Source organism: Dendrobium catenatum, unplaced genomic scaffold, assembly GCF_001605985.2.
Source record: "Dendrobium catenatum unplaced genomic scaffold, ASM160598v2 fragScaff_scaffold_1363, whole genome shotgun sequence".
Taxonomy (NCBI): domain Eukaryota; kingdom Viridiplantae; phylum Streptophyta; class Magnoliopsida; order Asparagales; family Orchidaceae; genus Dendrobium; species Dendrobium catenatum.
Window position 1 is genome coordinate 170611 of NW_021319825.1, and position 23840 is coordinate 194450.

At 35.7% G+C, this 23840-nt stretch overlaps 1 protein-coding gene across 4 annotated transcripts in view; it reads right to left on the minus strand.

The window, feature by feature from the left end:
- LOC110115233 (dolichyl-diphosphooligosaccharide--protein glycosyltransferase subunit 1A) overlaps positions 1-23840 on the minus strand; it is a 54175-nt gene that overhangs the window by 7509 nt on the left and 22826 nt on the right. For all 4 annotated transcript variants that reach the window (XM_028699675.1, XM_028699674.1, XM_020848406.2 and 1 more), the window contains 2 exons: positions 5417-5575; positions 4190-4414 (listed from right to left, as the gene is read on the minus strand). In XM_028699675.1, the coding sequence (XP_028555508.1) occupies positions 4190-4414; positions 5417-5575 (384 nt within the window). The remainder of the gene's footprint in view (positions 1-4189; positions 4415-5416; positions 5576-23840) is intronic.

Here is a 23840-nt window from a genome sequence, read left to right on the forward strand (position 1 = left end):
TATTTAAAGACAACAATAGAAAGTGATGATGATGGCATAACCTAGGAGTTTCCTATCGATCTCAATACAAGTTCTGGGATGAGAAAGCTAGATCAAATCAAGATGGAATTAATCTTAGTTCAACCAAGTTCTGAACATTGAGTTTGGATAATATTATTGAGACTTGCAAGTTTCTTGATGAATAATGGTCGTGCGTCCAACATATCTTCTACAAATATTGAAGTGTTACGATAAATACAGACTTCTATGAGCCGTCGTAAAAGACCCGTTGAATACTCCAAGAATGCCCCTGCACATGCACTGTAGTCTGCATACACATAGGTACACAAGGGGTAAGTGTAATCATAAACCCGCAATGGCCCTAACGAGCACGTTGTAGGAACATATGTGACATCTAGGGATACTGCGCGAGTCAATAAATTTGAACACAATCCTCCTACGCAAGTAAATAGGAGTCTACAAGGTTCAGTAAATAATTACAAAATGCCCCCAAACACCCGCATGGGCCCCGGCGAGCGTGTTATAAGTATACAGGTGGCGTATAGGGATGTTGCGCGGGCCACTAATTGAATTCAAGTTCAAACCCGATCCTTCTATGCGTATCAATAGGAGTCGATAGGGTTCGAACTATCAAACAAATATACGGTGGTGACGACCAATATATTTATCTTAATACATTCATATTAGGCCTTCAAGGCATATAACAATGAGAATTCACTAATAAAGGCACAAAGCCTATAACGAACCCGATCCTCTGTCGGTAAACTAACAGAGTCAACAAGGTCCAGTCAATGAAATGAAAGTGACCCAAAACACCCCGATAATGACCGTGTTGAATGCAGATCTTAACCGGAGGGGTTAACTCCAAATATTTCAAAATATCATTCAAACACCCACCAAATCAAAAATCAAAATTTCCCAAAAATCATCAAGTCCAGGATATTTAAATTTGAAATCAACCATCAAAACACTAAAAGTAAAATTCATCCACCCTCCACAACAGTTTGCCGATGTGGACAAATTGAAATGTACTTCGGCTCACAAAGAGCTAATGCCTAGTCGAAAATATCATTAGGATCCATTCTCAAATAATCTTCTGCCAATAAAAACGTGGTACGTGTCCTCTGATCGGTGATTTTGCCGTCAAATGGCACCGCAGGATAAACGGTTATGACCCGGGGACACGTACCAATACGTTCCTTAATGACATCAAATTTTTGAGATATGAATTAATAGAATATGATCGATAGGGCACAAAACCTTATGTTAGCTAAGGTGGATTCAAATTTGTCCCCTTAGGCAAATACTCCCCCTAGGTCTACAAGGTCCCTTTGGACGAAGCAACTCATGACTGCCGACAAGGATCCTTCTGTCAGGTTGGGTCGACTATCTCCTCTTACTAAGTAGATCAGGGACTACGATGGCCCGGGATGACGGAACCATGGGATCTTGATCGGGTCTATCATCCATTCCCCCACCATCTGCTTTAAGTGCAAGATGGTGAAATTTCTAATTTTAAATATCAACCTCTCAATTTCCAAATTTCATAACCATGTTGCTACTATATGCCAGATAACACGTATTCTCTACGTATCTAATTGACGAATAGCCTTAATCGAAAGTTCTCTCTCGTTATCGAGAGGGGTAATTAACTATAGAGGCTTGAGCCTAAAGAAATCCAAAACTCATATCATAAAGTCCTCGCAAAATGAGGGCGAAATCTCTGGGTAGTGTCTTATCTACAAACCCATATGCCTTCCAAAATTTATCCCGGAACTTAATTCTGTTAAAACTCCCACCCCGAAGAAAAGCAATAGCGGGCGGAGGCTGGAGCCGAATTTTCAAAGCCCACAACCATCTTATAGAATTTAACCTTAAGTTTGAGGGAGACTTTTCTCACATAAAATATAGAAGCGTATAAAAAAATTGCTACTATGTATCTACATATGCAACTAGAGAAAATAAACATAATTGTTAATTTTTGTATGCACATGTATGAAAGGAATCATTAATAAGCATGACAAACTCATTAGCATTTTGCAATTTGCAGAATGTCATATTACAAAATGGGTCAATTTCATTTGAGTTACAAGCGGAAGTGTATGCCATTAGGCTTTCACACTCAAGCTTCTACCACTGCAAGAAGGTTCAAGAAAATCAGAACAGTAAATGATAATTCCAGTGGATCTAAGCCTCCCCTTCTACATAATAAAACCATAGACATAATTTTACACTACAAATTTTTCCACTGCAACTAGAATGTCGGTATTTTGTGCAAAAATAACATCAATTTCTATAATTTTTTAAACTTGCAGATGAGATGAATTCTTAAAATGAAAATGGCCTACATTTTATTAACCCCAGTAATAGATGATCAAGTGCGCATTGGGACTTGGCAACATGTATTATCTCTTGGTAGGAAAACAAGGGAGTTGATTCGCTAGCTTTAAAATGCTGAATTACCACCAATTGGATCTCCAAACAAATCCAGTTGGAATTAGGTGGCAAATATGGACTTGCATCCTAAAAACAATCTTTTATATATCCAAAATTCTAGTATAATTATTCTTTATATATTAAACAAATATAAAATCTCTTAGCTCCCCCCAAGTTATCAAAGCTTTTGCAATAGTTTCACCAAAAGAAAAGTGAAAAAATATGCATATAAACGACTAATGAAATATTTGAAAATACAGTAATAAATTTCTTCTTCATTTTATCTGTCACACATTTAACTTCATAGGCAACTTAGAATACTTTAGATATCCTAAGCTAATACAAACCCAAAAACCCAAAATGGTAACTAAAAGAACATTAAAAAAATAGACCTTAGTTTTCTGGGTGATTTATATTTGACAAAAGAAACCACATGAGATGAAGAATTATATCACCCCATGCATTAAGATCCTTTTGCCTATGCATCATTCTAGCACCTCGGTACCTTTTCCCGCTTTCTTTCCCTGCATCCAACTCAAATAATGCAAGGGGCTAATGGTGCGTCATGCTTAAGTTAAAACATCACTTAAACCCACTTCAAGTTTGGAATGCAGACCACTTGAAAAATTCCCCAAAATGCATAAAAGTGTTTTATTATGTAGAAATAATTTAAAAGGGTTTTAAAAAGCAAAACAACCTCCATAACAAGATCTCATCTTAAGAGAGCTTTTGATGTCTGTCACACATTTAACTTCCTAGGCAACTTAGAATACTTTAGATATCCTAAGCTAATACAAACCCAAAAACCCAAAATGGTAACTAAAAGAACATAATAAAAATAGACCTTAGTTTTCTGGGTGATTTATATTTGACAAATGAAACCACATGGGATGAAGAATTATATCACCCCATGCATTAAGATCCTTTTGCCTATGCATCATTCTAGCACCTCGGTACCTTTTCCCGCTTTCTTTCCCTGCATCCAACTCAAATAATGCAAGGGGCTAATGGTGCGTCATGCTTAAGTTAAAACATCACTTAAACCCACTTCAAGTTTGGAATGAAGACCACTTGAAAAATTCCCCAAAATGCATAAAAGTGTTTTATTATGTAGAAATAATTTAAAAGGGCTTTAAAAAGCAAAACAACCTCCATAACAAGATCTCATCTTAAGAGAGCTTACTGCATGGAAAACAATTGATTCAAAATAAAATAAAATAATATAAACACAAAAAATAGTGCATAAAAAACAAATGTTATTCCTATTTTAAAATAGGCCTTAATACCCCTTCTTTAAAAAAGGCAAACAGGTCATTCCCCCTTAAATCATATAATATAATGGGATGAAAGTTTTACAGACAAACTCCCTTGAGAAAGTTTATCTTAAAAAAAATGTCTGACAATTTCAAACGAGTCTATCACAAAAAAAAATTTCTTTGAAGAAACAAATCTCTTATCTTTGATAAAAACTTGACCAAAAATATAAGTATTTCAAATATTAAAGCAATTGCCATAGATATTTCTTTTAAGAAATGATCCCCGTGCCGCCCTTACTGATAGCAAGTCCAGCAAGCTAAGGTGACAAATTCAAGAACCAATCTATAGGAAGACGTGCTCAAATGTCACTTAGAGGAAAACTGATATCAAAGAGATTTAATTTCATAACTCAGGATTCCAGAGTGAGCGACTTAAGCATAGCACAGGAATGATTGCTCAAAGCCAAAGAAACATTAAAAAATAAGCATCTACAGACCTTAGGCCATATTTGAGCAGCCTGAGGAGATGATTGCAAAAAACCCATCAAGGGTTTCAGTTCTTTCGACAATTCCTTCAATAATCCATCAGCTATTTTCCGAGTTGCTTTACAAGAGTGAACATCCCCAGTCCTGGAGAGATCTTGTAATGAGGTCTCCAGCTTTTCATGAGCTGATAAGCACCTTCTGATGACATTCTGAACCTGCTGGACAGTGGCTTGCACCTACCAGAAGATGAAAGTTAGAGCTTTCAAAAAAGACGTGTGGACACAAAATATGAGATTATATTAGCAAAAATGATGCCATCACGGGAAAACTATTATGCTTCTTAATCCATATGGAACTAGAAGTCCATCTTTAAGAAGCTTGATCTGAAAGAGTTGAGATGTTCTTGCATTCAGTCCTTTGTTTCATACTGACTCAAGAATGTTGACAAAATATTTTTGGCTAAACAAGGGTTAAATAACACTAACTGTTCGGTAGAGAATATCCTTCAGCTACGGACCGTTGAATGTTGACAAAATGCGCATCCAAATAAGGCAGATAACTGTAAATTATGCAGTGACAGTAATATGATCATGTCAATGGTGGAGCCACTGAGGGAAATAAACAGACTACAAAATGTAGTGATATCTTGATATATTGACATCAATGAGCTTAATCATGATTATAATAATAACCGGAGAACGATACATCAAGTCAAATGAAAAAAGCTTTAACTAACAAAGAATTTCAAAGAACGATAGGGGTCAAGCAAATACCATCAACAGACCAGTTGAGATACAAGCTATCTAATCCGAGATAGGTGAAGAAACAGCCAAATTAACTGAGTAATCAGATTTTGGATTCATGCCAAAACTATGGTTCAGCAGTTATGTTAGTACATTTGAGACTTCATAGCAAAGCAAATGAGCATGCAATTGGAGATCACACGATGGTTGATAATCCGAGTGGCTTCAGTGATGCTAGTTCCCAAGCTATGTTAAACATCTACTTTATCACATCCGAATTAGAAATTCTATACTCACAAAGTGGAAGAGATATTGCAAGAAAACTCATAAGCATTAAATGATAACATAGCTCAATAAGCCAGTTAGCATATCCAGTAAAAAATATTTTAATTGACTTCCTAGAATAAAAAAGAAATATGCAGTTTAACACTTAAAATTTAAGAATAAAATATTAAATGATGACATAGCTCTATAAGCCAGTCAGCATATTCACACCTCATCCCACTGAAGTTTAGCAATATATGAAGCAGAAGACTTAGAGATGGACAAGTCTGCGTGCATGTACGCAATACATGCAACAAAAAGCAATAGGAAGCCGGAAATTAACATCAGAGGCTCCCAAAGCAGTGAAAGGTTGTTGAACTTGTAGTGCACCTGCAATGAACAAAAAAATGTAAGAATATAGCAGGTTAGTACTTTAAACAACACATTACATATTCATGCTAATAGTAAACGCATCCTCAATTTCAAAGATTTCACATTTTCACTCATCGTGCAAAATCAACAGCAAATTTTCATTTAGTAAGAACACCAATAAGACAAGCAAACCCAGCTTTACCCAAATAATAAATGAAATATGGCTAATGTTATCTTTTAATCAATGAGTAGTACAGTTGCAATACAATAAACCATGCCATGCAAAGGAACCAATATAAAAGATACATGGAATGACTTGTCAAAATGCGGAAATAATACTGTTAGAATATATATATATATATATATATATGCATTCTCTCATTATATTCTATTTCTCTTGCATGTACATGAATCCCTATATACGCTTTCTTAAGCATGGTGGGTTTAAAGACATCAATCATAGCATCCTTGACACTAACTATGCATATTTTTTTGAAGTGTGATGGATAAACACATCATTCCCAAGGGTGATGCCAAAATGCTGTTAAATTTCTCGCTAATGTGAATCGAAAAAGAAATAATTAAAATAATTCATTGGGCAAAAAATGCAGCAAAAAATGAAAATATAAATGAACAAACAAAAGTGGAAGCACTTTCAGCCAAATCAACAAACGACACATGAAAATTGGGAAGAAAAACACCCAAGAACAATATTTATTGCAAGAACTATGAAGGAACATGCAAGATACAATTGGATCTTCAATTGGAGAGGAAGATTCGGCTCTCCCAAATCCCTAGCTACTGGCCAAAGCCCTCTCACCTAAGCAAATTTAAATTTCAACAAACAAAACAAAAAAAACCTAAACCCTAAGAAAAAATCTACTTAAAGCATGCAATCCCAAAAACTTCCCAAAACAGCCCCTCCTTTTCCCTCCTAGCCGCCTCCTTCCCTATTCAAATTTTCTTCCCCGCGGCCTGCTATTTTCCGCTTGCTGTAAACCAGCGCCGATCCAGGCCAGACCAGCTTGACTGGCCAGTAGGACAAGTCCATAAATATGTCACATAATTGGATACATTGAATTTACAAAAAAACTAAAGAGCTCACCTATGAGCACAAACAAAACTTTATTTTAGCCTTTAAAAATCTCAAAAACACACTCTAAATTAAATTGAAAAGCAAAAATGACTTGGCAGTGCCTTTATTTATGGGAGAAGAAAATTTCATAAGGGGCCTTTGGGGACAAAATTTGCACTAAATGCAAGCACAAAACCCCCATATCACTACTAAGAACACCATGGAAGAGGTGCTCATGCGATATTTTTTTAATCACATGTTTTTCTTACAAATCAAAATTTTGATATGCTAGATTATTGATAAGTAAAGCAATTGGAAAAATTACAGGGGCCAAAAGAGGATACTTTCTCTTCAAGAAAGGCAATTCAAATGAATTTTTGGCATGTATCTTCTTTATCCCCAAGTTCCCTTAAACGGTAGCAGCACCCACCATGGACCCCTCTTCCTCTTCAATTTCTACACCAGTGAGTGTATGGCACGACCCAGCCCGGATGTTTGATCTAACGAGGCGGGAATGAAAAGTCAAACAATATTACAAATTCCTTCCGTTTCAATTTAAAACACATTAACATAAATTTTTCATCACTGAAGAGCCACTAATCACTAAGAAAACTATAATCAATCTAAAATCGAACTAAGCATTCTCATCAGTCATTTTACGTGTTTTCATTTGCACGTCGTCTTCTATACATGAATTTTTCCCTTTCAGCCATTTCTTCTTCTTTGGGGATTTACCTAAAATATTAATTTAGTGGTTTGAGTTTAAACTGGTAACTATTAAAACAATCAATATGAATATTCTTTATTTACAATACAACTATAATCTTTAATATGCATCCTATCATTTTTTAACTTTATTTCATTCATTTCAGTAATTTATACATATACAGCCATTTTCCTTTAAAACATTTTAAAACTTTAATATTTCATTTTCCCATTTAATTCGTACAAGAGCACCGTCTCAATGTACCCAAAGGTACAACCTTTCCATTTTTCCTTTTCTATTTCCATGACCTTTTTCTTTTTTACGTGCACGAGTATGGCGTTCCCAACCAGTACTATAAGGGGGTGAACTCCTGTAGTTTTTATGCATATCCTTTTCCTCTCTTTTCCATTTATTTTGAACCTTTTTATTCATTTTCATATGTCATTTTTTCGTTTACATATTTCCTTAATACATGCATGTATCATATAACATCTTTTTTCATTCATATACATAATTTCATTCATGTTATTTGATCCGTATGTTTTTTGTTGTAATAATATTTACATTTATTTATGTATTTAAACTTTCAATATTTCACACACGATAGTCTTTAAAAATAAAACCTTGAAAGTAATATTTTGATACAAAACATTATATCATATTTGAAATAATAATACAAAATATTGAATTTCATAATTATAATTACCCACTTGAATGTTTTGACTTCAATACTTTCAACTCTTGAGACAATTTTTCCCGAATATTCTCTTATTAGCGTCGATTCTTTACCTAGCACACAAGGTTAATCAAAATTCTTTCTAATCCATCATTAAGAATTTCTCCAAAATAGATAAGATATAAAATTCTTAACTCATGTCTTTTACCTCAAAAGACCTTTCTTATTTGCTGAGTCAGACTCCCTCAAATTTTTTATTTCTTCCTTTCCCTTCTAAAATTTCCATAAAATAAATTTTAAGGATTTATTCTACAAAATCTAACATAAGACATATGATAAGAACATCACTTACAAAAAGAGGATTATTCCAACTCAAAATCCTTCTCCTTCATTTCTCGAATTATTCAAATCTCTTCCTTTGCCCTTAATGAAACACCCTCATTGTTTAGATGATTGTTTAGATGAAGAATTAGGGAAGGATTTATACAGAAATAAATAATTAAAAATAAACCTTCTTCTCTTTCTTCCTCCCAGCCGTTCCTCTCGTTCGTTGAAATTTCTCCCAATTTAGCACTTCCTTAACAATAAGAATGAAAAGGAGTGGTTTAATCTTATCTCCAAACATGACGAATGGCTAAAAATGGCGAACTAGAATATCCAAAACTTCCCACGCATGTGTTTGCTATTACCCAGACGTCCGCCCCTTTTCTGTTCACAAAACGGGGCTGTTAGGAGGGGGGTCACGGCTCTTATTAGAGGCCGGCCAGTTCCGTTGAACCGGCCCATCCTTAAACCGGATATTACAATGTATAATTGCTACTTTTCATTTTCAACACTGTTCAAAACGGTCTTAGAATTCTCTATGAATATATGGCCTTTCTATATTTTTTTTGCTTATGTAGCATCTTTAGTTGGTACCTCAGCAATCATCGCCTTTCCATGTCGTCGTTGGCTTTAAACTTAATCAAGGTGCTCTACTCTAGTGCAACCCATAAATAATTTCCACAACAATCATTAACCAGCTTTAAAAAATCTTTTGTCGCATTGCTATTTCATTTAGTATTACATATTGAATTTTCTGTAAGAGAAACTACGGAGATATTATAAATTGAAGAGACTTCAGAATGCTTAATGTACTGAATCAGTCATTCCCTAGATGCTTGCTAGTATAATATATTTTCTTGCTAGTTTAAAAAAAAAATTAAACTTCTTGTGATTCATAAAGTCAATTTTTAGATTTTATAGGAGCTTCTTAGTTTACTTGCATGTTAGCAGTCTTTCAAAAAATTACTTATTCAACTACTAAAAACAATTGAATATGCAAACAACATTTGAATATGCAAAACCAATGATGCACAAACATAGACACGGCGACACAGATATGACACGACATGGATATGGGACATGTCAATTATTAAAAATATAGGACACGAACACGGATTGGACACGATATTGTAGTTTTTATATTTTAAAAATAGCGCATAAAAATTGAATAAGAAAAATTTTAAAAATAATTTAGAAATAATAAGTCATTTAACTAGAATTTGTGCTTAAAATGATTAATATTAGGATGTCGAGAGTTGAGTGTCGATGTCGTTTATCAGTTATCGAGAGAAGAGATGACAATGCTATTGAGAGTTGGGTGTCGATGTCGTTTATCAGTTATCGAGAGAAGAGATGACAATGCTATTGAGAGTCAGGTATTGATGTTATGCAGTAGATATTGGGCGTCAATGTTAAAAGGGTTTTTAACGTCGATGTTGACAGGGCGTTGGTCGTCGATGCTGAGAAGTCGTTGGACAAAGATGAGATGTCAAGTTGTGGGTATAGAAATTGCTAGCATCGAGCATCAATGTAATGATAGCATCATACATTGATATAGATATTATTTTTAAATGTTTATGTTGTAACGACATCAGACTTCGATGTGGAGATGACAAAGGGATTTGTTGTGAAATCAAAATTGTAACCCACCAAAGAGAAGTGAAAATGAGAATATTTGATGAATGGGGTATTAAGTGCGGGCGATTGATTTGGTGTTGTGGATGAAAAATAAGAAATTTAATTTTTATATTTTAAATAAGTCTAAATTTTAAATACAATAAATTCTATTTAAAAAATCATAAAATATTTAAGATACGTGTGTCCAATTTGTATTTAATATTTTTTTAATCGGACACGTTGTTGGTGTGTCCGATACATATTGGAGGAGTGTCGGACACGTGTCGTGTCAGATATGTGTTGGACATTGCACGAATCTTTGAGGAGAAGTGTCGGAGCATCATAGTGCAAAACACACTCTAAAGTAATATGTTACTCCAATCAGTTCATCCATGGACAGCAACCACACTTAGCACGAGACAAAATACTAAATTAAACCCACGTCGATAACTGTCTTGTGTCGATTGTCTCTTCTCGAACACCAGTAGAGGCTAAAATCATGAAAGGCTCCACCAATAGAGTGCATTCACATGGAAACAGAGTAAACACCTGACACGATATAAGAATCTGATAATTTTTTCCATCTTAAAGTCTAACTTGTACAGGCCATTTGAAGTGCCATGGACACCCCAACGCGTATACAAGCACAAGTAAGAACTGGTCTCTTCATAAATACAAGGACGTGCAAGCATAGAAAAGCTCCATGTGCACAAAAGAAGTATGAGTGTTGCCCAATACAAGCATGTGCTGGTGCAACACGGACTCCGGCTGAAATTTGCTAAAAACAATCCATATGCGTTCAAGTATCTGAGAAGATTGCTTTTTGGCCATCTTAACTAGTTATGCCAATGCCAGATGGGACAAGTTTGTAAACATAAAGTTTGAACAACGGCAAATCATAGGAAACTGTAGAAGCTAAATTGTATTTGCAAGCTGTGCAACATTAAGTCCGTTTCAACATCAAAGCTGATAGTGCTACCTCTTAATAGCAATAATTCTATTTACCATCCCATTTTCTCAACTCATCTAATGGTCCCAAACCTAGCTGTAGATCTTTCTTCTTTAATCCAAGACAAAGTGCATGGAATCTCCACCAATGCAAAGTTTGAGGGGTTATTCACATCCTTTACAGCTGCATTTGCAGAGAGGAAGTTTCCATGACTCAAATCTGGACTTTCAAATAATACTAAAAGCAACTTAACCACTGCTCCAAACATGTATTCTATATATGTGCTGCATGCATATTGTAAAGTTGACATAGTTCATGCCTCTCCTTGTCTGGCACTAACATTAAAAGGTATTACATTTCTAGACACCGGTAATATATAATACACTGGAACAAATAAAATAACTTTGAAGCAACTAGATAGATTCCCTAGAAGAATTAACATTCAAATAAGGAAACGAGAAGAAACCATTGCAGTATGCTGGAATATAAAATAAGGATAATTTTTTATTTCACAGATCAAGGAAGTCTCATTTTGTCCAGAGAGTAACAATACATTTAGCTAAATCTAAATCAATTCACTAACTCCACTTAATGCAGGGTCTACGAAAAGAGAGATGCAAACAGCATTGACTCAATAGAGGACAAAATGAACTGGTGACCAAAGGCTAAATAGAAAGCCCATGTTTCTGATGCGACTTGGAAGCGAAAACAGGAGTAAAAGAAAAAAAACAGCATAGGAACACAAAGATGAGGCTGATTTTCTTATTTTTCCTTCAATAATAAAGCAAAATATAATTGATCTACTATTCGAGAGGTAGATCAGCTCTCCCACAAACCCTAGACATCGCTAGGAACACACAACAACATCAAGCCTTTATCCCACTACGTGGGGTCGGCTATATAAATCCTTTGTCTCCATTGTGTTCTATTAAAAGTCAAATTCTCGTTTAAATCTAATAAAGAAAGCTCATTCTTAATATTTTCTAACCAAGTCTTTTTAGATTTGACTCTACCTTTCTTAACATAAGTCAAATTTAATACCTCTACTCTCCTAACCGGGCCATCGGAAGGTCGTCGTTTTATGTGACCAAACCATCTAAGGCGACTCTCTCTAATCTTATCTTCTACTGGAGCTATTATAACCTTTTCACGTATATGCTCATTTTGTATCCTATCTCTAAGGGTAAAGCCACTCATCCACCTGAGCATCATCATCTCTACCACACTTAACTTAGTATCATGCTTCTCTTTTAATGGCTAACATTCGGCACCATGAAGCATTGCAGGCTTCACCACCATCTTATAGAATTTTCCTTTAAGTTTGAGGGGTACTTTTCTATCACACAACAAGCCCGATGCACTCTCCACTTCAACCATCCAACTTGAATTCAGCTGATAATATCCCCATCTATTTCACCATCACTCTGAACAATAAATCCAAGAAATCTAAAATGTTTACTCTTATTAATGACTTGATCGCCCAAAATCACAATCCCCTCACTTGGTCTATTACTACTAAAATTACACTCCATATTTTCCGTTTTAAATCTACTCAAGCGAAAACCTTTAGACTCTAAGGTTGACCTCCATAATTCAATTTTACCTTCAACTGTCTCTCTAGTCTTATCAACAATGACACAATTAGAACCTAAAATAAACTCAGCAATATCCCCCATAAACCATATAGACAAACTCCCTCTTAAATAGCCCTAGAACACAATAACACAATTAGAACCTTCCTAATCAACATAAACATAATTTCAGAGACATGTCTAAATAAATAGCACCTTCCTAATTAACATAAACATAATTTATGAAACCTTCCTATTTCCTAAATAATTAAACATGATTTAGGAAACATTCCTTAAACAATTAAACATGATTTAGGAAACATTCCTTAAACAATTAAATATGATTTAGGAAACATTCCTAAACAATTAAACATATTTTAGAAAACCTTCCTATACTATTAAACACTTCCTAAATAGCATAAACACAATTAGGAAACTTTCATAAATAACTCCACCCTAAAAACCTTCATAAAATAATTTCTCTTAACTAGGAACTTCCTAAACAACTCCCTCTTGATTAGGAACCTTCCTAAACAGCTTCTCCTTTATTCCTTACATAATAGATAATAGCTCCCACGGCCTAGCTATGCCCCCCACCCCAGGACACACCTTATCCTCAAGGTGGAATGATGGGACTCTATGGATCATCTCATATGGCTCCCATGTGGCTGCGTACTCCGGCAAATCCTTCCACTTGATAAGTACCTTATGTGCTACTGTTTCCCCTCGGCGCACCCCTTCTACTTCCAGGGGCTCCAAAATGACCTATATGTCTTCTATCAAAGTTAGGGGTAGTGAAGACAAAGTGTGATCTCCTATCGCACACCTTAAAGACTTCTTAGACTTCAAGCTTGGCTGACATGGAGAATATGATGGTTGGGTTCTTTGGCGGCTTGAAATGCTACTAGAAAAAACCACATAAGAGATCTTTTAGCTGGCGATGTTCCATTCTTTCTCTTCGAAGTGCCTGAATGCAAAGTGATCTCAATCTTCGGAGAAGATGATTTAGGCGAGACATTCTTTGAACTGGTTGGCTTAGAAAGTTCCTTCAACATAATAGGTGGAGATGAACTTCTCCTTGTCTGAGAACCGGTAATATTCAGGTAAATTATACTTAATTAGTGTTTAATTAAATTAGTATTACTAGATTATGAGATTCAGGTAAATTATACTTAATTAGTGTTTAATTAAATTAGTATTACTAGATTATGTTACGTATAAGTTAGTTAAATTAATTATTAAAATGATTTTCTTTTTTTTTTAAGAAAGGGATGTATTCATTGGAGTCTTTTGGTGAGCAGTTAGAAAGTGGGACCCACTTTCCATTGATATTATCTTCTTAACCGTGGATATCCCATAGAGATGGCTAGAGAAGGTTTTCGGTGCAGAATTTTTCCTTGAGAGGGTTCGGCTAGAAGTCCAGGAATCACTGTTCCCTGGTTCAGAGGTTGTAGGCAGAGATAGGAGACCTGTAGCAGTGTCGGCATTATGCTTCTTGCGGAAATGCTGTTTGTCTCGACAGAATTCCCTATGCAGAAATTCGGCCTAAGCAACAGGCGGAGGAGCTGGGTAGTGGCTGTAGACATCCCTGTAGAGATTTCAGCTCACTGTTTGGTAAATTCAAAGCAATGCAGTGAGAGTTTGTTACAGGTATGGTCAAATTTATGAAATGGAAATTAGTGAAACAATGTAATCAAGATTTAAATGTATTAATACGGAAATTTTGTGATCAATTGTAGTTTGAAATAAAGGGCGAGTGAGAATAGATGACATGGTGAAGGAAGTTTAAGAGAGGGAAATTTAAAAGAAAAAGAAGGTAATATATATACTAAACATTGCTATCTTCTATGTTATCTAAATTTAGTAACATTTCTAAAAGATGGTAATCTATTCTTATTGTAGGGTTATTCGTATATTTATGCAGAAATAAAGTTTTGGGTTAGTGTATCAAAGGAGAAGGTTATGTAGTGTAGGTTAGGTTTGGAAGAAATCATTCATCAAGGAGGTAAGTCATGCAATTTAAAGTTCAAAGAAAACTTTTATAAATTTGATATTGCATGAATTTAAGAAAAATAAACACTACTAGTTAGTTTCATTTTTCTAAAGAATATTCATAGTTAAGTTTTCAAGTATGATTAACCACTTACATAAATTAATTATGTGAGTTTAAATCAAAGTGTATTATGTTCATTTAAATATTTTCCTTATTAATAATGTTTTGGAAAGAGATCATTTTCTTTACTTATTATGTACATGTTCATGTTATACAATAAATGAATAAGAAAGTTTGCAGCAAGTCTAGTATGGATAAGGAATATGGAAGGAGTACTGAATATCAATTTAAAAGTTGTTGACCTGCCGAACGAAACAAAAAAAGAGAGATTGTGCATACCTGTCGGAAGCCATCCCACGCACGTCGTTCGCACGTCGCTCACATGCAGACGTCATTTCTCCCCACGTCATTCGCACAACCTCGCGTCGTTAAAAGGTTGCGAGTACGAAGCCTTCGGGCTCTCGGACTGCTCTCTCTCTCTCACTCCCGCTCTCCTTCTCTCTCGATATCCCTCTCGCTCTCTCCCCAATGACGCTCCCTACCTATAGGATCGGGAGTTACGACAATTTGATTGGAGGTTTGCGGCGGACCAGGGAACCACCTATACACGCTCTTGTAGCATGGTAGGAGGGAGCCCGATGCGACGCATACGGCGAGGTGGGTAAGCCCTATACACGCTCTTGTAGCGTGGTGGGGAAGTCACTGGTGTTCTCGTACAGGTACTATTGAAGGCCCCATACACGCTCTTGTAGCATGGTGGGATGAAAAAATGTACGGCCGCGGTGTCTAAGGACACCTACCATACACGCTCGAGTAGCGTGGTGGGAAGGCCCAGCTCCCCTACATTTCCCCCAAACGGGGGATATGTCGGGATGTTGCCGAAATTTTCATTGAAGTACACAAGACTTGAACAATAAGAAGATCTCACTTGAGCAGCAATACAAAGGACTTGTACTTGAATTTGAATGCATAGAACAAGAATCAAATGTGCAAAGGACTTGTACGAACAACAGGGAACCAGACTTGAACTAAACTAAAAGAAATGGAATCCCAAATCCTAAAATGCACAATCAAGATCAAAGTTCAAATATCAAATAATAATTTAACTCATTCAAACAAATACAAACGAATAAACAGGGGACTCATGGCGAACAGGACCTCGATGCATACAAGCAATGAACAATAATCAATTCACACCTTCTGAATAATTGCAAGCAAGCATCAATCATCGAAACCTATGAATACATAAGACAATATACGTAATGAATAATGCTGATGAATTCAACGGACTTCCACAACAGTCTCCACGAGGTTAAAAGTGTTGTACTTGCAAGTAATAGTAGTCAACCGTAGAATACACGAGTATCTCAACAGTATTAATGAGGGCCAAGATACGAATGCAACAATCCTTTCAATGCCTATGAATAACGATATTCAATCTAGTTCAAATAATGCCAATCCAGTGTAAAGAGTATAAATGTCTTCTATATGCAACAATGAAGAAATCGAAACACAAACAACATTGCCTATAGATTGAGATGGCAATACTTGCATTTGATAATGGAAGATCCATCCCTACAAACAAGTACAATCAATGACCACCTGAGATTGGTGAAAGGTGAATATGATACATGTACAAATGGCTCTTGTATGAACACTTCCAAGAGATCCTACTGAATACAATCAGTTCCTATAAACAAGTACAATCATCTTACCACCTAAGATTGGTGAAAGGTGGATCTGATGCAAGTACAATAGGATCTTCTATAAGTACATCCGGGAGATTGTACGTAGTGAACCTAATCATTCCTTGTGAGCAAGGACGAATGATACAACGCACTTGTGGATAACAACAATGGCTATATTGTAAGTATAATGAATCCTTGTGCATACAAGTATAGATAGAACCTACAGCAGCGGTGACTAAGATACTGCTAGTACCTCGGGTATGAAGACAACTTGATGTACAGAGAAGGACACATCCTATAAAAATGGGAGAGATGTTTGAACAAATTCGAACTAAACTTTCTGGTGTTCCAAAACCCCTTCTTGGTTCTATACTTGGGGAGAAAATAGTTCTGACATCTATGAAAACTGAAGATGATAAGAGCACCCGTATACGTCAACCTATCTCAAAGATGGAGTGAATCTCAGTTCAACCAAGTTCAAAATATTGAGTTGGATAAAATTATTGAGGTTTGCAAGCCTCCTAATGAATGATAGCCGTGCATCTAACACACAAACAAGCATCTACAAATACAAAAGCAGGAGATTAGTTAGTGCACTACAATCTACCTGCAGAAAAACAACAAGTAATGCACGACAGCCTACTTGTACAAAGCAGTGAACAATTCTATTCAGAAGCTGCTACTTAACGCCACCGGATCCGCAATAATTATGCAAGCGAACAGAAGGAATTTTCAAATATTCCAAGAATACCCCCGTACATGCACCTTAGTATATATACACATAGGTACACAAGAGGTAAATGCAATCATAAAACCCGCATGGTCCCCGGCGAGCGTGTTATTGGTACACATGTGACGTCTAGGGATGCTGCACGGATTAATAAGTGAATTCAAATTTGAACCCGATCATTCTATGCGAATCAATAGGAGTCGACAGGGTTCGAACTATCAAATAAATATATGGGAGCAACGACCGGTATATTTATTTTAATACATTCATATTAGGCCTTCAAGGCCTACAATCAAAAGAATTCACTAATAAAGTCATAAACCTACGAAACCCAATCCTCTTATGTATGAGTCAACAGGGTTTAATTATAAAATGCCCTCAAACACCCGCATGGGTCCCGACGAGCGTGTTATTAATATACACGTGACGTCTAGGAATGCTGCGCGGGTCAATAAGTGAATTCAAGTTTGAACCCGATCCTTTCATGCATATCAATAGGAGTCGACATGGTTCGAACCTTCAAATAAATACACGGTTGTGGCAACTAGTGTATTTATTTTAATACATTCATATTAGGTCTTCAAGACCTATAATCAAGAGAATTCACTAATAAAGGCATAAAGCTTACAAAACTCGATCCTCCTAAGCAGGTAAATATGAGTAAACAGGGTTCGAACCATCAGATAAATATGCAGTCACGAAGTTGATCGAAATATTTATTTTATACATTCATATTAGGCATTCAAGATCTTTAACAAAGAAAATTCACAAACAAAAACATGCAGCCAGAGAAACCCAATCCTATGTCGATAACCCGACAAAGTTGACAAGATTAAATCAACAAATGAAAATAACCTATACACCCCGATAATGGCCATGTTGAATGTAGATCTTAACCGAAGGGGTTCACAAAATATCTTCAAATACCCCGATGATGGCCGTGTTGAATGTAGATCTCAATCGGAGGGGTTAATTTCAAATATTTTAAAATATCCTCAAACTCCACAAAATTTAAATATCTTCAAGTGACCTTAAAAATACCCCGATGATGACCGTGTTGAATGTTTATCTCAATCGGAGGGGTTGACTCTAAATACTTTCAAATGCCACCCAAATGCCCATCAAAATTCATAACTCCACAAAGTCCACAAATTCCAAGAAATCCTAACTCTAAAAAACTCCAAAATCCAAAAAATATTTAAAATTGAAATTCATCCATTAAATACTTAAAACCAAATTCATCCACCCTCCGCAACAGTTTATTGTGGTGGACAAATTGAAAAACTACTTCGGCTTACAAAGAGCTAATGCTTAGTCAAAAATATCATTAGGATTCATTTTCAAACAATCTTCTGCCAGTACAAACGTGTTACGTGTCCTCTAACCGGTAGTTTTACCGCCAAATGGCACCGCAGGATAAACGGTTATGCCCCGAGGTCATCTGAACCCAGTGATTTTGTTGCCAAATGGTACCCCAAAATACCGATTATGGCCAGAGCCAATACACTTCTTAGTGACATCAAATCCTTAAGATATAAATCAATAGGATATAGTCTATAGGGCACAAAGCCCTCTGTTAGCTAAGATGGATTCAAATTTGTCCCCTTAGGCAAATATTGTAAAACCCAAAAATCCTATTTTAGTCATCGCACGCTTTTTAAAGCGCCGCGACGAATTTTTAAGTAAAATTTTCAAGGTTATCGGAATGCAACGAAATCGGAATGCAACGAAATTAATTTTAGAAAATCCTACGCGAAATTCTGATCGTTTTGGTATATAGAAGTTATAACTAATTTTGCCTAATTAGAGAGTTATTAATCTTAGAAGTCTCTAAATACCGGTTTTACCCCTATACTAATAATAGGCAAAATTTGTTTAAGTAAGGGTAAATTAGACTTTTAAAAAAATCCCTTTCTCCCTATTATAGCACACCGGCCCCCCTCACCTCCCCATTCGCACGAACCGAACGAGAACCGAGCAGAATAGGGAGCGGACGGGCGGTCGGCTAGGCTTCCGCGAGGGTGTTCCGGCAACGATCTTCCGGCGAAGCTTTTACGTCAAATCGAAGAGGGCGACGAGGGAAACACTCCGGTATGTTTATTTTCAAACGAACCCTTCTAAATCTCTAGATATTTGGAATCGAAAATTCTAGGGTTTTTAGGATTTTGGAATTTCTTCGAAATCTTTTCACGAAATCTTTAAGAAATGTTTAGAGGAATATTTTAACGTTAAAAACATAGAGATTTGAGGAAAATTTTGGAGATTTATAAGTTAGGGTTTTTGACCTAAATCTTAATTTCGTAAGAATCCTTTACGAAAATGATTTTTAAGGGTTTAAGAAATGTTTTTAAAGCATAAAATTTGTCTTTTTATAAAAAAATTAGTTTCTTGTAATTTTCATTATTTTTAATCCGAAAATATTATTATAATTATGTAATTGTGTTAGGGATCAATTTTAGATCAAAGAATTGATGAAATTGGAGGTTTAGGGTTTCCAAAATTTAGGTATTTTAAATAATTCCGAAAATAGAAATAATTTGTATTAATTATTGTTTTGAATCACTGTATACTTAGTTAGAATTTAAATATCTTTTAGGTGTAGATAAGGTGAAGGCAAGTGATTGAACGACGTCGTACGTCATAGAAGCCTACTTGAGGACGTTAAGGTAGGTATTCATACCCCTTTTAATTTTATAAGTGTTAAATTTTATTCATATTTAGAATCAATCAGCTGTTTATTTTACTGTCAATATTATATCCACTGCTCAATGTTTTGAGTTCCTAATTTTAAGATACCCAGTTCATCTTTCATTAGCAGCATTAAGTGGGAAAGACAGTTTAAGTGTAATATGATGAAATGAAAATGATATGAAAGAAGAATAGAAAAAATTAATGAAAATAAAATTTCTATTGCAGTTATCCGAGAAGTACCAACTTAATGGGTAAGGGCTTCAAAAGCCAAATGTTAAGGGCTTGTATAAGCCAATGGAATTGGGTTCTGCGGAGCCAAGTGTAAAGGAAATGGCCCAAAACTTTTGACTGCGTTACCTATCAGTACGCGAAAAACTGGTACTTCCGGGAAGTGACGGATGATACATTTAGCATATTCAATTTTACATTTTTGCAGTGCATATGAAAGAGATGAAAGAAATGAATGAAAGAAATCAATTGTTAAAGGAAAGAATGAAAGGAAAAATGAATAGTACATGTTATGACTCGCTCAATGAAATGAATTAGTTTTAAATTGTAAATGTTTTTAATATATGCATCTTATGAAATTAATTGTGATATGAATTACCTGCTGAGCGCTTTGGCTCATTCCTAATTTTTGGAAATATTTTCAGGAGAGAAGTAATGGCTGCACGACGACCTTACACCTATCGTCGTAGGGGACCTCAGGAGGATAAAAGGTTCCTTTTTGTGTTTTCAATTTGAGTCTTTGTATTTGTTCAGTGTAGTTCGTGAATTTGAGGTTTATGTAATTGTGAAAGTTTATGTTGTGATGATGAATTAGAAAATTTTATTGGTTATGAGACAGTTGATCACTTTATAACAATTGAGTTTGAAGTTTATTAGTGGATCTTTCATGTATTTTGGGATGATATGTATGTTCTAACCTTAAGTTTTAAATGAAATTATGTTATGTAATTATGCTCTTCCGTACGATCGTCTGTTCCTGCCCCGATATAATCGGGCTAGCCGAGCCGGGTCGTGACAAATATCCAACCCAAGTCTACAAGGTCCCCTTGGACAAAGCAACCCATGGCTGCTAACAAGGATCCTTTTGTCAGATTGGGTCGACTACCTCCTCTGACTAAGTAGATCAGGGATCATGATGGCCCGAGACGACGGAACCATGGGATCTTGATCAGGTCCATCATCCATTCCCCCACCATCCACTTTAAGTGCTAGATAGTGAAATATCTATTTTAAGTATCAAACTCTCCAAATTCTAAAATCCAAACCCAATTCTAAAATTTTATACCCATGCTGCTACTATCTGCCAAATAACACGTATCTCTACATATTTGATCGATGACTGGCCTTAATTAAAAGTAATCTCTCGTGATCGAGAGAGGTAATTAACTATAGGGGCTTGCGCCTATAAGAAACAAGAACTCATATCATAAAGTCCTCACAAAATAAAGGCGAAATCTCTGGGTAGTGTCTTATCTGCAAACCCATCTGCCTTCCCAAAATTTACCCCGAAACTTAATCCGTTAAAACTCCCCCGAAAAGAAAAGCAAACGCGGGTGGATGCTGGGGCTGAATTTTCGAAGCCCACAAAAGTATGGCTAAAAATTATGTATGACTTACCAATGCATATGGGGAAAAAAGATCCCCATGGGCATAAGAGACCCCAAAGAAATGAAACCTGCAAAGCTGGTGGGGCAAAAGGGACCCCAAAGAGGCAAAAGAGACTTCTATGTAATTCAATAGCGATAATGCCAAGTTTACCTGGGCTCCATTGAATATGTTTATGAATGAGTAGCCAAATCTTTTAATAAGTAAAATTGATATTCAGTATGAATGTAAGAAGAATTTCTGGGTAATATCAAATGAGAATTATGAAGCTTGCTCAAGTAGTATAACTGTTATTTATGTTTTCATATTTTGAATTTTATAATCATGCAATTTAAATGTTATTTCAAGTTGCATCACTTACAGAGTTTCATAGCTCATCAGTAATTTATTACTGGTTGTTATTACAGGAAAGGGAAAAGGAAAGGTGGATGAAGACTAATCTACAAGTAATTAAATTTTATCAATGTTTAAAATTGCGTATTCGGGTATTGAGGCGTTTTTCATTCATGAGGCGAGGCGTAAGCCTCAAGGCGTTTTGAGGCGTAAGCCTCAAAATCAAAAGATTACGTAAATATAAAATGATAAATTTTTATATACTAATGAGTAAATAATATAAAACATAAAAAAGTATAAGATATGAAGTGAAATCAAAATATCTCAATAATAAGACAACATGAAATATAGTTCAACTCAAAATTCTATCTTTCCCAAATTCCAGTATTCTTTTCATTAACATATAATTCCAATTTCCAAAAATAAATAGCAATGACATATCACATAAGAACTCATAAGTCATCAGCACTGTCATCACTAAGGAGTTCTTCATGTGAATCATCATTATGGTGAACTGCTCTCTCCCCTTCCTCCTCTCCTATAGAGTCCAATGTCGGGCATTTACTTCAAAATTTATGTAAGTTTTAATATATATAGCGTGAGGCGTAAGCCTCATGCCAGTGAGGCGAGACAGCCTCAAGGCTGGCCTCAACCAAGTTGAGGCGCAAGCCTCATAAAAAAAAACTCGAGGCGTAAGCATCGAGGTGTTTTTTATTGGAATTGCGCAAAGGCGGGCCTCAAGGCGAGCCTCATATTGCGCAATTTTAAACCATGAATTTTATGTTAATGTTTAGTCTATGTTTGAAGTCTACTTATGAGGTTAGTAAGCAGTTTACTTGTTGTACTACTTTGAGTTGGTTTGGATTTCCTTAGTGGCTCTGTAAATGTGTTTATTGAGGTTTTAATTTAAAAGATGCTTCCGTGGATGTATAAATGGACTAATGGTTGCATGTTTTACATGAAATTCTAAAAAGAAAAATTGTATTAAATGTTTCTAAAAGGGTAAATAATTATGTGATGCATGTTACACCCAATGGTACTATTTAGAAGTACGTTGGGAAGTTACACCTTGGTCTTTGAGAGAGACTTGCGGATTCTGGCTTCACCGTAGCCTTAATAGATTTGGATGATATTGTTGCTTTGTTCTGCTCCAATGTATCATGTGTTAATGATAGTTGCTATTTGCATGTTTTAAATTCTTGCAACTTGTATAGTTTTGATGATTCCAAATATTATTGTTCTTTGTGTAGTTATCTCCTAACAATTTTTAGAAATTTTGTATTTGCTCCTGTATGTACTAACATTTCAGGTGAATCAAACTCTCAAACATGAAGACTTCAAATCAAATTCAGCAAGAAATTCTTTTGAATTTTGAAGTTTAAAAAATGTCATTTTTTAATTGAAAGGGAGTGATTGTAATTGAGTGAATAAAAACATACACACACACATAAGGAGATCATATAAATTTTATACTGATCGTATGGGACGATATCAGTTCGTACGGGACGATTAGACAGTTATCTCCTATTAAGAGCACATGGAACGAATAGGAACTGCCTAGAAAATTTTTCTAAGTCCTATTCGTCCGGGACAAAATTAATTATCGTCAGGGACGATCTGCTCTCGGGAAAAATTTCGTCCAGACGAAATTAATTATCGTACAGGACGAGTTGCTCTCTGTAAAAAATTCGTCCAGACGAACATATTTTCGTCCAGACAATATAACCGACTTAGGACAATTTTTCTATGTTCGTTCTGCAATTTTTGGAACCAACCTGGTTATAACCGTTCGTACCGGACGAACTTGGTTCGTACGGGACGATCAGCTTGTGCGAAATCATTTCGTACACATATACAAACAGGTTCGTTTCAAGGCTTTAAGTAAAATCGTCCAGGACGAATTTCGATCATACGGGACGATCTTGAACATGATAACTTGAAATATGCCATTTTTGGATGGTTTTTCTTGTCTCTTCTATAAATAGGCTATTCTAAACTGCAACTTAATCTTTTTGTTCATTGGTTTTCGTGCCTATTGAGAAGAGAGTTAAGGAGAGAGTTTGAGAGAGCATTTGAAGGAGATTTCTTGCCGTTGGAGCGTGAAGGTTTCACTTGGTATTCAAGGGTAAGTGTTTCCACTTTTAAGTTTGAGATTACTTCACTCTTCTCTCTTTTCTTTTAGATTAGACTTGTGAAGAAGGTCTTGGAAGAAAATCCGGTTTTCTGCCGACACTTGGAAAAGTGTGAACAGCCGAG